We start from the raw sequence: 15,306 nt of genomic DNA on the forward strand, positions 1-15,306 counted from the left end.
CCGACCTCAGACTCGAGTAAGGGGTGTTACAATAGTTGTGGGAAAGAGATTAGAGAAAATAAATTATTTTTTATTCAATCTCCGGTGTATTTTTTCCAAGCCACCATACAAGGTATTTATATGCATTCCATATGCTAAACTTAGCCTGATTCACCTAACAACCAACCCACTAAAATCATATTTTATATAAGATTTTTTTTCTAAATCTAGCTTTTACAAAGTCCAATAGAAAATTTGATCAGCCATAAATTTTACAAAATTTTCAATTTGCCCCCTTTTATTGTTTGTGCTCTAATTTAACCTGATTTGCTTGTTAACTCGAATTTTGATACTCCAACTGCGTACCTAATAAAATTAAACAAAAAATTACAGACTCAGTAGGGTGCGTTAAATATACAAATTCAACTTGTTATCAATGTCTTCTGAAGTTAGTCAAGAAGAAGTCCCAAGTATTAGCTGTTTCTTGTTCAACAATTGCAATAGCTATTGATAGGATTTTTCAATTATTGTCTTGTGTAACAACCAACAACAAGTGATGCACATATCTCTCGTACATGAATGTGCTGTCAATTTGGACTAATGGTTTACAGTACTAAAATGCTTCAATGCATGGCTTGAATGTCCAAAAAAAAACAAAGGAAAATTCTTCTCCATTGGACCAGTCGATTTCCATGATATGTAGGTTTCATTTGCATTTCGATGACGGTACCTGGGACATACTAATTCAATACCTTCAACCATTGCCACAAATAATTATATAATTTATCCCAACCGTTATGCATATTTTTTATTGCCTTTTATTTGGCAACCCATGCCTTGTAGTAGGACATGGTGTAATCGTACTCACTATGGATATTAGCAATCAAAATCGAAATAAAAATCCTATGATTCACTTTCACCATAGGTAAGACAATGTTAAAGATAAGGTCAGAATCTAATTTCGGATTGCAATGTTAGATATATGGTCAGAATCCAATTTCAGATGATCCTTTGATATACCTACAACAACACATGTATGTGGAGCATCATATTTCTTAATTGTCTAAAACTCCATCTTCTTTCTCATAAATGCGATGATCTTTCATGGACATCTATTGTCACGTATTGCACACTTCGCCTCATATTTTTCTTCTCATGATTTTTTAACATGGAAGTTGACCCCATATTTTATGCTATACCGCTTCACTGCAACAACATCTTTAAAGGAAAACTCCATTCCAACTTGTAAATAGATGAAATTTGTAGAAGAACTTGTACAACCCAGTCTTCTATGAGGAAGTTTTGTAAATTCTAACCCATCTTTAGCATCAATGTCAACATTAAACATATAGGGTGGAGTCTCATATGCTATAAAATCTGGTTGGGTTCCTCTAGCATTATTGGACCTTCACTGTCAAAACCACTCCCTTCTAGTTTAGTAGGATCGATCTCTGGTTTAGAAAATAATGTAATTTCTAAACCATTTGGCCCTGACTCCCGAATTGGATCATCATTGGTTTCAACTTCCTCTAAATTATCAACCCTAATTTTGATTTTATGTCCAAGGTTGGATGTCTCTTCGCCGGTGCAAGTTGTATTAGGAACATCATATGTTCTCGTCAACCATATGTTAAAACCAATATTACTTACAGATTTCCCACCCATGTAACTTGATGGCATACACACATAAGTGTTTCCAGTACAGAGAATTGGCATTTCAAAGTTGAAATCAAAAGCACTCATAGAACATTGTATCGGGGTCTCCATGTTCGGGTTGCCAACTGACCCCGATTGTTTGCCAAAGTTAAAATTAAGGGTTGAAACCGAGAAATGTCTTCCCATTAATGATTATGGCATTCCCTGGTCGAGCTTTGTAACAACGTCACAAAACCACTGCACAATAATACGGTTGGACTTTCTGCTTCCTATTCTCGAAGCAAATTAATTAGAACAGTTATCGAACTCGAACCACCTTCCTCGACATTGACAAACAAGACATATAACTATAGTATAGCATTTCCAATAGAGCAATGCGTATCAAGCATTAACTCGAGATTCATGTCACGTTTAAACTCAAATGCATTATATCTAACAAGGTTCATTGACGTTAGAAATCTATATTTCAAGCTTGAAATTCTCCTCTAGCTTGAAGTCAAGACTTTCCTTCTAATTCTTGACCAAAGCTCATTCAATTTGATGCTTCGGTTAAAAGCCAATTCTATAAATTGGGTTGATACAAAAATGACACTGTATAAGGCCCAAACTACCCAGGCCCATTTTACATCCTCAAAACCCAACCAATTAAACCCATTTACAACTAAACCCATACCCAAATCAACAACCCTAGCCCAACCCAAAAACAAAACAAAAAAACCCTAAATTAACCTAGCTAGTCGCTGCCCTAGGTCTTTGACCAACTGCCCTCTGACCCACCTGCCCCACCGTCATTGTCGCATCAGCACCGCAATTGTGTAGTCGCCCACTTGCACCTGCAAAACCAGAGAAGAAATGACAGCAAGAATTAAAGGCAGAAATGACAATCAAATAGAAAAATACTTTGTAAATAGCTATATAAGCCTTGCAATATTTTGTATTTTGTCTCTCTGGACACTTTTGAATACAAAAAAACAGATTCAAATACATTTAAATACGAAAGAGAAGCAACAAGCAAGCGGATCGAAAACAAACTCGTTGTGCAAAGGTCTTGATTTTTCTTAGTTTACTTTTCTTTTTTTCTTTAAATATATACCTACATATTTCCTTTATTTTTCCTTTTTTAAAAAAAAGCATATATATAGATATATATACATATAAATATATAAAAGCAAATAAAAAAATAAAAAATATCATTCTTGGGAGTTCTGGTCACCGTGTACGGTGGGTGGCGACGGCGGCCAGCGGCGGCAACTGGCTGGACTTCTCACCGAAGCAGGAGCCTCTGTAGAGAAAAAAAAGAGAAGATGGATTGAGTGTTTTTTTTTTACAAAAGAGGGATTGTATTTCAAAGTCATTGAAGTTTTCAATTTTCGACACTTAGACACTAATTAATCAACTAGGTACCAATTTTTGGGCGTGACGAGGGTGCTAATCTTCCTCGTACGTAACCGACTCCCGAACCCGTTTTTTTGAATTTCGTGGACCAAAATCGTTGTTTAAATAAATCAAAACATTTATTAAAAACAACCACTTTTACGAGGTGACCCGATTACACCTCATCAAAAAGGACTGGTGGCGACTCCTCTGTTCGTTTTCATTTTCAAAATAAAAAGTCGACCCCTATTTTTTTTAAAAATGGTTTCAGCAGCTTGGCGACTCCGCTAGGGACAAAAAAAAATAAAAGAGAGTCAAGCCACGAGTTGATTAACTTTTGTCTTTTTGTCGAAAATTGAAAATTTGGCTTGATATACGATCCTTTCATTGCATTTCATCCATTTTGTGTTACAATCTTCATCGTTTTATCCATATTTTCTTTATTTTCTTCGAGCTTTTTTTTTGTATATACCTGCACATTGCATTACATGACCGCGTGGTTACACCCTTTTAAGTGGGAGGGAGAAACTATTCCTTCGTGAGGTTTTCACCAAGGTGCATGATAGCGGATCGCTTTCGGGATACATCTGTATCTATGTCTTCGTGAGATTTTCATCTCCGTGCAGCCATAGGGAAATGTATTCCCCTGAACTGAACTCGGTCTGTATAAGCCTATAATGGGTGAAGATCGAGGAATCTGCTGGTTCGAGTACCTTTACTTTAGAACCGAACCGCATATAGCGAGCCGTAGGAACCTACCTTAGGTAGAGCTACACCAAACCCTAGTGGTTACCTGAGCAAGTGCTATGTTTGTTATTCCTTGTCTGCTTTAAACTGCGTATGAAATACTGACTTGCTTTGTTTTACTTTGATTGTATTTGCATGGCAATTTCATCACAAAAGGTGTTGATTCACATTCGGTTGCTAAGTAGATAACTTATCATGGAAAAGGGGTTTTTTATAAATTAGAGGACAATGCGGCTGTTCAGATATGGGCTGAGACAACACAGCAAGAGAAAGGTGATAATCTTATCGAGGGGTACGTGTCAGAGTTGTGGGATTTTACTCGGATCAGCGTAACTCAGAATAATCTCCAAGAGATGAAAGAAATTTGTGGTTAGTGGGATGTCGAGATCAACCAGCTATTCTATTGTCATTATGGCAATTTACCTTATCTGCTCGATGTCAAGGTAGACGAACACCTATTTCGAGCCCTCGCCTAATATTGGAATTCTGCTTATAGTTGCTTCACTTTTGGGAAGGTAGATTTGGTACCTACTATAGAAGAGTACACGGCTTTGCTCTGTTTCCCAAATATTCAGGCTGACAGAATTTATTCCAGAGCTGCCAACGTCCCAGCATTCTCAAAAAGGCTGATGAACATCACAGGGATGAGCGAACAGTGGGTTATAGCTCGGATCAAACAAAAAGGAGATTATAAGTGTATTCCTTGGAAGAATTTGAAGGATCTAATCTTAGCGCATCCTGATGTGAAGAAGAGGGTAGATGTCTTCGCTTTAAGCATTTATGGACTGGTTATCTTGCCCAAAGCTTTGAGGCATGTAGACGAGGCGGTTTCTGACCTTTTTGATAGGCTTAGTAAAGGGGCTACACCTGTACCCGCAATCTTGGCTGAAACTTTCAGATCATTGAATGCTTGTCAAAAAGCGGGCGAAGGGAGATTTATTAGGTGTGCACAGCTCTTGATGTCTTGGTTTCACAGTCACTTTTTAGAAAGTGGAAAAAGTCTCGTATCGCATCTTCTCTGAAAACTACTCTCCACTAAAAGAGTTAGTGGCTACACCGAGACGAGATAACATTACAGAGGAAAATTGGATGACGGTTCTTCAGAATTTTCAAGAGGAAGACATTGAATGGAGAGCCCCGTGGATGGTTCCTGACGAAATATTATATCGATGCAGAGATTTCGATTGGGTTCCCTTGTTAGGAATATAGGGAGCCATCGGGAATATTCTTCTGCTTGCATTAAGACAGTACAGATCTAGATAGTTTACGCCTCCAACACATGGGTTAGCTCAGTATGAATTCATATACATGGGGAATAACTACAAAAAGAAAGTTCGTGAGATATCAAATGCCTGGAACCAGACTCGTAGAATGAAAAAATATGTAGCCAATCCTATGACTACCCCTGAGTATGACCGGTGGTTGGATCAGATGATCAACGACAACATTCTTATGTCAGATCAAGAAAACACTCGATCAATGGAAGAATACTTGAAAGTGATCCCATCTGAGCTAGAGATAAACAGACAAGATTTCAAGAGAAAGAGCCTGGAATTAGAAAAAAGGATCAAGCAATTGGAGGAAGAAAAAATGCAGCTGGGGTTAGATGTCGATGTCCAGAAACTGGAAGCTGAAAGACTCAGAAAAGGAAAAAACAAGGCTGAAGAGGATTTGGACAGTTTGAAAACAAACTACAAGAAGCTGCGAACGTTAATGAGAACTGCTGGGTTAGGAAAAACATCTGAACAGTGGCGACAGGAAGTTAAAGAAGAGAAAAGTAAAGCCAACCAATGGGAAGAAAAATTCCGAGATGCTCAAGCTCGAGAAGGTGCTCTGAAAGAAGTTTGGTAGAAAGCCAAAAATGAGAAAGAGGGATTAAAGATTTGGGTGTCAGAGTTAGAGAGGTCCTTGTATTAGTATCGTACGCGTAACTCTGTAATCGAGTTGAAGGCTAGTTAGAGCAGAATTGAAGAATTAAAAGAGAAGATAGAAGAACTTAAAGCAGCGCTGCAAAATCATGAACTTCAGATTGAACTCCTTGAGGTAAATAATGAATGATGGAAGGAGCAACTTCATCATTCTCAAGATCAGGTCAGGAACAGGGATTACGTCATGGGTGAAGCTTTGACTCAAGTACGAGAAGTGGTTGATCACTTACAAACATTAACAGTACAGGTCGATGTGCTGAGTTTAAAATACGAGTCAAAATTGGACCGAGGCCTAGAGCTAGCTTGGCTTTTTAGGCAGGTCAAGGCCTTAAGTATCAGGGCCAAGCCTTATATGTAATATGTTTTATGTAAAGAAACTTGTTTTTTAGAAAATTTACTCTAATGAAATTGAATCAGAATCAACGTGTTTTTTGCATTCATTGCATTCATTGCATTCATGCATCAGCATTGCATCATACGAACTAAAACTCACAAAAAACCCTAAAAATCATGGCAGTTACCCTAGAACATCGTTACGGTACAAGAGGAAAAACAAAAGCAATAGACCAAAGGTTAGAGAGATTGGAACAAATGCAAAAAGAGATGCAGGATCAACTACAAACACGTATGCAAGAACAACTGGCCAAAATCCAGCAAGATGTGAGTGACCAGATGCTGGAGTCCCAAAAAAGTATGATGGATCAATTAACGCGACTATTGGCTGGCGGATTAGAAAAAGGGAAAAGCTCCATGATCAATGCGGGAGATGATAATGAAGATCTTATCTACCCTCCGGGTTTTTCCCCAACGAACATTCAGACACAACCTGATATGTACCCAAGAAAGTCATCGGTCAAATTAGGTTCCAGCCATTTCAGGATGGTGTTTTGGTGCCGATAAACTATTAGGTTGGCTTGGGCTCCAATCCAAGGGATAACTCGACTAACCCTGTTGTCCCCGATCTAGATGAAGTGATAGAAACAGAAAAGAAAAAGGTAGAGCTCCCAAAAGAACTCGAAGAACAGTGTAGATGGTTAGAAGAAAATTTTAAAGAAATGGAAAATGCCGATTATCGTGGTGGAATCGATGCTAAGGAATTAAGTTTGGTTTCGGACTTGGTGCTTCCCCCCAAGTTCAAAACTCTAGAATTTGAGCAGTACAATGGGACTAGCTGTCCCAAAGCTCACATCACCATGTTCTGCAGACGAATTGCAGGCCATGTCAATAATGACCAACTATTGATTCACTGCTTCCAAGAAAGCCTGGTTGGGGCAGCTTCTAAATGGTACAACCAATTGAGTCGTACCCAGATCAATTCATGGAAGGATCTAGCACAAGCTTTCATGAAGCAGTACGGTTATGTGGCGGACATAGCCCCTGATAGAATCACTTTACAGAACATGGAGAAAATGCATAACGAAAGCTTTAGACAATATGCCCAATAATGGAGAGAGGTGGCCACACAAGTTCAACCACCTCTACTAGAAAAAGAAACCACCATGCTCTTCATTAATACACTGAAAGCACCTTTCATTAATCACATGCTGGGTAGTGCAACAAAGAGTTTTTCAGACATAGTGATGTCTGGAGAAATGATAGAAAATGCGATAAGGTGCGAGAAAATAGAGGCTGAAAAAAATGCCAAAAGGTCAGCACTGAGAAAGAAAGAGCATTAGGTAAATAATGTGAGCACATATTAAAAATCGATCACTGTAAGCCAACCAAGGTCGACAACCACTGGTCAGCAGGGCTCACCCAGACAAGAGCCCAACACAAAGCAAAATAGGGAGAAACTCCAATTTACGCCCATCCTAATGACGTATAAGGAGTTATATCAAAGTTTATTTGATGTACATGTTGTGTCCCCCTTCTATCTAAAGCCAATGCAATCCCCACACCCCAAATGGTATGACGCAAATGCCCAATGTGAATACCATGCGGGAGCCACAAGACACTCGATAGAAAACTGCACCACTTTTAAGAAATTGGTTGAAAGACTCATCAACATGGGCATCGTGAAATTTGATGATACATCTAGTGCAGAGAATCCATTACCTAACCATGGGGATAAGGGGATAAATGCGATAATCGAGAGTTTGAGGAAAGAAATTAAGATGAATATCGCAGAAATGAATACCCTGCTGAAAGAAGTATGGAAGAAAATGGTGAAAAGAGGGTTGATAACACAGAATTGAAGGGTCAGACACTGAAAAGTAAAGAATTATTGCGAGTCCCATAATCAAGAGGATCATGAGATTCAGAAATGCAGTGAATGCAGGGCTTTAGTACAAGGATTGATGGATAATAAGGAGCTAGAATTCTTCGAGTATGTCAGGAGCCTAGAAGGAACAGATGTGTGTGCCTCAGAAGAGGGATCGATGAAGAATGTTTACAAAGTCAACCACCCAGTGGTTATCATATCACGTCCGAGAATCAATGAAGCTGGGGCACAAGTTGCGCTAAAGGTCATAATCCAGAAGCTCGTTGCTGTCCCTTATAAAGATAGCAAAAGGGTACCGTGGAACTATAACTGCAATATGACGATCCCGAGAGAGGAGATCCTGGTTAATGCATCAGAGGAAGGTCAAGACGAGGGTTTTTATACGCGTAGTGGAAGGCGTTATGATACCCCAAATACAAAAGTCGAGCATGTTAAAGGAAAATCATTGGCGAGTGAGCAAAAGAAAGAGAAGCCGGCGGGACTTGAACTGACTGTTAATGAATCAGTGATGGAAAAAGAAGCAAAGGAATTCTTAAAATTTCTAAAGCACAGCGAATATAGTGTCGTGGAATAGTTGTACAAACAGCCAGCTCGTATATCGGTACTGGCCTTACTCTTAAGCTCAGAAACCCATCATAGCGCATTTATGAAGGTGCTAAATGAAACTTATGTCACTAACGATATTTCGGTAAATAAGCTAGACCGCTTAGTCAACAATATAAGTGCCGACAACTTCATATTCTTCAATGATGATGAAGTACCGCCAGGAGGCAGGGGATCGACTAAGGCTTTGCACATCACGACCCGCTGTAAGGGGTATACATTACCGGGGGTATTGATTGACAACGGATCGGCCTTAAATATTCTACCATTATTTACGCTAAACAGACTGCCTGTAGATAGTTCTCATATGAAAGTCTTCCAAAACATAGTGAGGGTATTTGATGGAACAGAAAGGAAAGTAATGGGCAGAATCGAAATACCCCTTCTAATCGGGCCGAGCACGTACGAGGTAGATTTCCTAGTCATGGACATCAAGCCTTGGTATAATTGCCTATTGGGGAGGCCATGGATACACTCAGCAGGGGCAGTCCCTTCATTGCTACACCAAAAGGTGAAATTGGTAACCGAAGGTCAGTTGGTAACGATTAATGTTGAAGAGGACATCATCGCAGTGGTAACCAGTGACGCCCTATATCTAGAGGCAAATGATGAAGCAATCGAATGTTCCTTTCGGTCTTTAGAGTTTGTGAATGCAACATTCATTACCGAAGGAAATAGGATTCCAATGCCTAGGTTATCTAAGACTACAAGAATAGGCCTATAGCTAACTGTTGGAAAAGGAGCCCTACCGGGAAGAGGACTCGGGAGATACCTCTGAGGAAGGATTAATGCACCAATAATGAAGGACAAACAAAACCGTTTTGACTTAGGATTTAAGCCAGACATGAAACAGAGAAAGAATGAACTGGAGAAGAAGCAAGAGAGAAGGAGAGTGCGGTTGAGCGGGGAGGAGATCGAATGGGAACCAATGATCTTTCCCCATATATCGAAGACTTTTGTGTTTGGAGGAGTCATTCTCCCTGAGCAAGGGACGTCAAGAAAAGAAGCTGCTGAAGAAATGTTGGAAAATTTGGATATCAACGCCACATACGAAGAGGGAACTGGAGTAGAGAATTGGTCGGGCATTCGCCCTTATGAGCCGGGAAGCGTTCTGAATAATTGGACTGCTGAAGAGATTCATGTAGTCTGTAGAACTAACACAGAGTAATGTCCAAAACACACTTATTACTCTAGGCCTAGGAGTAATAAGAGTCCTTTTGTGAAATAAGCTTATGTTCAAAATCGTTATTTCAATGAAATGCATCCTTTTGTCTTATTCCGTGCAAATATTCTTTCATTCTTTCATTCATAAGCATACCATACATGTCATTATTCTTAGATTCTTTTGTAACTTCCTTCGTACCTACAACAGGTCTCCAGATATCAACGATATGAGCAATGATGCTACCAACTTAGAATTCCTTTTTGAGCGGGATATGTGTCAAGAGGGATCTCAAGACTTTAAAGATGACAGAGACTGTAGCTTATCCCCTGACTTGTTAAGGATGGTATAACAAGAGGAGAAATAGATTCTATCTTACAAAGAATCAGTAGATATTGTGAACTTGGGAGATGAACAATAAAAGAAGGAAGTAAAGACCGGAGCTTGCATTACCACAGACACCAAGAGGGACCTCATTGGGTTACTTCAAGAGTTCAAAGATGTCTTTGCATGGTCATATCAAGATATGCCTGGTCTAAGTACTGATATCGTGGTATAACGACTCCCCATAAAAGAAGAGTGCAAACCGGTTCAAAAAAAGCTCCGAAGGATGAGGCCCGATGTTTTGTTAAAAATAAAATAGGAGGTCAGGAAGTAGTTCGATGCTGGTTTCTTGCAAGTAGTTAAGTACTCAAAATGGGTAGCCAATATCGTCCCCGTCCCTAAGAAAGATGGAAAAGTACGGATATGCGTAGACTATAGGGATTTGAACAAATCAAGCCTGAAAGATAATTTCCTATTGCCCCATATCGATACCTTAGTGGACAACATGGTAGATTATTTACTGTTCTCCTTCATGGATGGTTTCTTAGGGTACAATTAGATAAAGATGCATCCCGAGGACATGAATAAGACCACATTTGTAACCATGTGGGGAACCTTTTGCTATAAGGTGATGCCGTTTGGACTGAAAAATGCGGGAGCAACATATCAGAAAGCCATGGTAACCCTGTTCCATGATATGATGCACAAAGAAATAGAAGTCTATGTCGACGACATGATCACCAAATCCCGGACAGAAGAAAAGCATGTGCAAGTCTTAAGGAAATTATTTTTGAGGTTGAAGAAATTTCAACTGAAACTCAATCCAGCAAAATGTACTTTTGGGGCCAGGTCAGGGAAACTGCTAGGATTCGTAGTCAGTGAAAAGGGGATTGAGATTGACCCAGATAAAGTCAAGGCCAAACAAGAGTTACCTCCGCCGCGTACTCAAAAGGAAGTTCAAGGATTCTTAGGGAGACTAAATTACATCGTTCGATTCATTTCACAACTAACCAAGAAATGTGACCCCATATTTTGTCTCCTTAAGAAACACAACCCTAGTGTTTGGGATGAGGAGTGCCAGAAGACTTTTGACAAGGTTAAGCAATATTTGTCTAATGCTCCAGTGTTGACACCACCTAGTCCAGATAAGCCATTGATACTGTATTTAGTGGTATTTGAAAATTCTATGAGATGTGTACTTGGCTAACACAATGAGTCAGGAAGGAAAGAAAAAGTGATATATTACCTCAGTAAGCAGTTCACTGAGTGTGAGATGAGATACTCACCAATTGAAAAGTTGTGTTGCGTTTTAATCTGGACAACCCGAAGACTGAGACAATACATGTTGTACCACACAACTTGGCTGATCTCTAAAATGGATCCTTTGAAGTACTTGATGGAGTCGACTGCTTTGAATGGGAGAATGGCCCGATGATAAATTCTACTTTTTAAATTCGATATAGTCTATGTGAACCAGAAGGCTGTAAAAGGTAGTGAAATAGCAGATTTTCTAGCCAGTAGAGCTCTAGAAGACTACGAGCCTCTAAACTTTGACTTCCCAAATGAAGATCTAATGTACGTGGCAACCACTGAAGAAGAAAATCAAGAAGGTCATCCTTGGAAGCTAAGCTTCGATGGAGCATTAAATGCTGTGGGTAACGGAATTGGGGCAGTCTTGGTATCCCCAAACGGAGACCATTATCCCTTCACTTGTAAATTAGATTTTGACTGTACAAACAATATAGCCGAATATGAAGCATGCATCATGGGAATTCGCGCAGCTATAGAACATAAAATCAAGGTGTTAGAGGTATATGGAGATTCCGCACTAGTGATTTATCAACTCAAAGGAAAATGGGAGACGAGAGACCCCAAGTTGATCAATTACTGAAGTCTGATCCTTGAATTAATTAAAGAATTTGATGATATTGTCTTCTGCTACCTCCCGCGAGAAGAAAATCAGATGGCTGACGCCCTAGCAACTTTAGCTTCTATGATCAAGGTGAACAAACAAAAGGATGTGAAACCAATTTAAATGAGTATTTACGAGGCTCCAGCTCATTGTTACAACATCAAAAAAGAAAAAGAAAAGGATAATCATCCTTGGTACCACGATATACTGTGATATGTGAAGAATCGTAAGTACCCTGACCAAGCTACTGAGAACGACAAAAGGACGTTGAGAAGACCGGCCAGCGATTACATCTTAGACGGAGAGATCCTCTACAAAAGAAGGAAGGATCAGGTGCTATTAAGATGTGTGGACGCTATAGAAGCTAAGAAAATCTTGGAAGAAGTCTATGAGGGCGTCTGTGGGACACACGCTAATGGTTTTACAATGGCTAGGCAAATTATGAGGTTTGGTTATTATTGGTCCATCATGGAAAGAGACTATATTAACTACGCCAAAAGATGTCATAAGTGCCAAATCTCTGGAGACAAGATTCATGTGCCTCCTTCACTTCTGCATGTTATTACTTCTCCATGGCCTTTCTCGATGTGAGGCATGGATGTGATTGGGCCAATTTCGTTAGAAGTTTCAAATGGGTATCGATTCGTCTTTGTGGTCATCGATTACTTCACCAAGTGGGTAGAGGCCACTTAATATGCCAACGTTACAAAATCGGTAGTTAGCAAGTTCCTGAAAAAGGAAATTATCTGTCGATATGGAATGCCAGAAAAGATCATATCTGACAATGCATTGAATTTGAACAACAGTACGATAGCAGAGGTCTGCAGTCAGTTCAAGATCAGGCACCACAACTCGTCACCGTATCGCCCGAAGATGAACAGCAGTCGAGGCAGCCAATAAGAACATCAAGAAGATTGTGGGAAAGATGACTGGAACTTATAAAGATTGGCATGAGAAGTTACCATTCGCCCTTTATGCTTATCGAACATCTATCAGGACCTCTATCGAAGCAACGCCTTTCTCATTGGTTTATGGAATGGAGGCGGTTTTACCCATCGAAGTCGAGATTCCTTCCCTTAGAGTTTTGGCAGAAATGAAGTTGGATGAAACAGAATGGATCCAGTCTCGATACGATCAGTTGAATTTGATTGAAGAAAAAAGGCTAAGAGCTATCCGTCATGGTCAGATGTACCAAAAACGGATGATGCAAGCTTACAACAAAAAGGTTCGTCTTAGAGCATTCCACAAGGGAGACCTAGTATTAAAAAGGATCCTACCTATACAAAAGGATTTTAAAGGAAAATGGATGCTGGATTGGAAAGGGCCTTATATGGTGAAGAAGGCTTTTTCTGGAGGAGCGTTGATATTGACCGAAATGGATGGCAAGACTTTACCCAATCCTGTGAATTCAGATTCGGTTAAAAAATACTTCGCCTAAAAAAAAGAGAGAGGCCAGGGTGAAAACTCGCAAAAAGCACATTGAGACCAAAGGGATTTTGAATTGAAAACTCGTAAAGGGCGATTCAAGTTTTGATCAAAGACGGGGCATGCAGTAGTCTTGCGATACCTGAATTAACAAGTCAGAGAGATGTTACGTCTTAGGGCATCAATAAGAGTACGCTAGATCCCTTAAACACATATTGAGCTCAAAAAAGGGTCCTCAAGAAGTTCGTACAAAGAAGCTCATGCTGCGATATCTGGGACACCTATTTTCCTTTTACTCATTTTGTATTCCAGCAATGTTTGTTGTCTGTGATTAATTTATTCCCTTCAAATTTTGTTTTTGACAAATTTCAAGTTTTGTCATTGTTATGATCTTTTTCAAGCATTTTGCATCGAAATGATGATTAATGGACTAATGACACTTTCACAAAAGGAGTTCTGCATATTACTCTGAAAGTCTCTAAATAGTACAGGAACTTGAAACAGGGCTATTATTTAGAACTAATCAAACCTAAGGATTGGAGATACTTGAGAAAGAAGAGTTTAAATTGGGACTACCTCTTCAAGTTTTCTGTCTAAGAACTAAGCTGAACAAGAAAATAGGATATTGTTTCAATGATAGAACCTTGATGAACAAAGAGTAATGACAACCCAAATATTAAAAAGGGATCATTCTCATAACATGTTGCACTCATGCATTTATAGATCATTCATAAAACATCTAGTTAGGTGCATTCGATTCATTTCGATCATAGTATCCTAATTATTTGGCATAAGCATAGATACATGAAACCGACTTTACAGGTCATGTCCCTAGATCGGTGAATTTGTAAGCCTTAACCCCCTAAGTAGTAGGGTAACAGGTTGAATTATAGATCTTATCTCCCTAAGCAGTAGCGGAGCAAATCGAAGATGGTGAGCCTTAACCCCCTAAGTAGTAGGGTAACAGGCTAAAAATTACAGATCTTATCACCCTAAGCAGTAGGGAAACAGATTGAATTCACTAGCCTTGACCCCCTAAGCAGTAAGGGTAACAGGCAAAAAATTATAGATCTCATCTCCCTCAACAGTAGCGGAGTAGATCGAAGACAGTAAGCCTTGACCCCCTAAGCAGTAAGGGTAACAGGCAGAAAATTACAGATCTCATCTCCCTAAGTAGTAGCGGAGCAGATCGAAGACAGTAAGCCTTGACCCCCTAAGCAGTAAGGTAACAGGCTAAAAATTACAGATCTCATCTCCCTAAGTAGTAGCGGAGCAGATCGAAGACAGTAAGCCTTGACCCCCTAAGCAGTTGGGTAATAGGCTGAAAATTACAGATCTCATCTCCCTAAGCAGTAGCGGAGCAGTTCGAAAACAGTGAGCGTTAACCCCCTAAGTAGTAGGGTAACAGGCTAAAAATTATAGATCTTATCACCCTAAGCAGTAGGGAAACAGATCGAATTCAATAGCCTTGACCCCCTAAGCAGTAGGGTAACAGGCAAAAAATTACAGATCTCATCTCCCTAAGCAGTAGGGAAACAGATCGAATTCACTAGCCTTGACCCCCTAAGCAGTAGGGTAACAGGCAAAAAATTACAGATCTCATCTCCCTAAGCAGTTGCGGAGTAGATCGAAGACAGTAAGCCTTGACCCCCTAAGCAGTAAGGGTAACAGGTAAAAAATTACAGATCTCATCTCCCTAAGCAGTAGCGGAGCAGATTGATGACAGTAAGCCTTGACCCCCTAAGCAGTAGGGTAACAGGCTGAAAATTACAGATCTCATCTCCCTAAGCAGTAGTAGAGCAGATCGAAGACAGTAAGTCTTGACCCCTTAAACAGTAGGGTAACAGGCAGAAAATTACAGATCTTACCTCCCTAAGCAATAGTGGAGTAGATCAAATACAGGAAAACCTTAACCCCCTAAGCAGTAGGGTAACAGGTTGGGAATCACAGATCTTATCACCCTAAGCAGTAGGGG

The 15,306-nt window shown here is 39.8% G+C and overlaps 1 protein-coding gene across 1 annotated transcript; it reads left to right on the forward strand.

Moving 5' to 3' along the window:
• Window positions 1–6,287: 6,287 nt before the first annotated feature.
• LOC107930138 (uncharacterized) lies at window positions 6,288–7,129 on the forward strand. Its single transcript, XM_016861706.1, has 2 exons — window positions 6,288–6,536; window positions 6,593–7,129. The coding sequence occupies exons 1-2, from the start codon at window positions 6,288–6,290 to the stop codon at window positions 7,127–7,129; spliced, it is 786 nt and encodes a 261-aa protein (XP_016717195.1).
• Window positions 7,130–15,306: the final 8,177 nt, after the last annotated feature.

This window comes from Gossypium hirsutum, chromosome A04 (genome assembly GCF_007990345.1).
Source record: "Gossypium hirsutum isolate 1008001.06 chromosome A04, Gossypium_hirsutum_v2.1, whole genome shotgun sequence".
Taxonomy (NCBI): domain Eukaryota; kingdom Viridiplantae; phylum Streptophyta; class Magnoliopsida; order Malvales; family Malvaceae; genus Gossypium; species Gossypium hirsutum.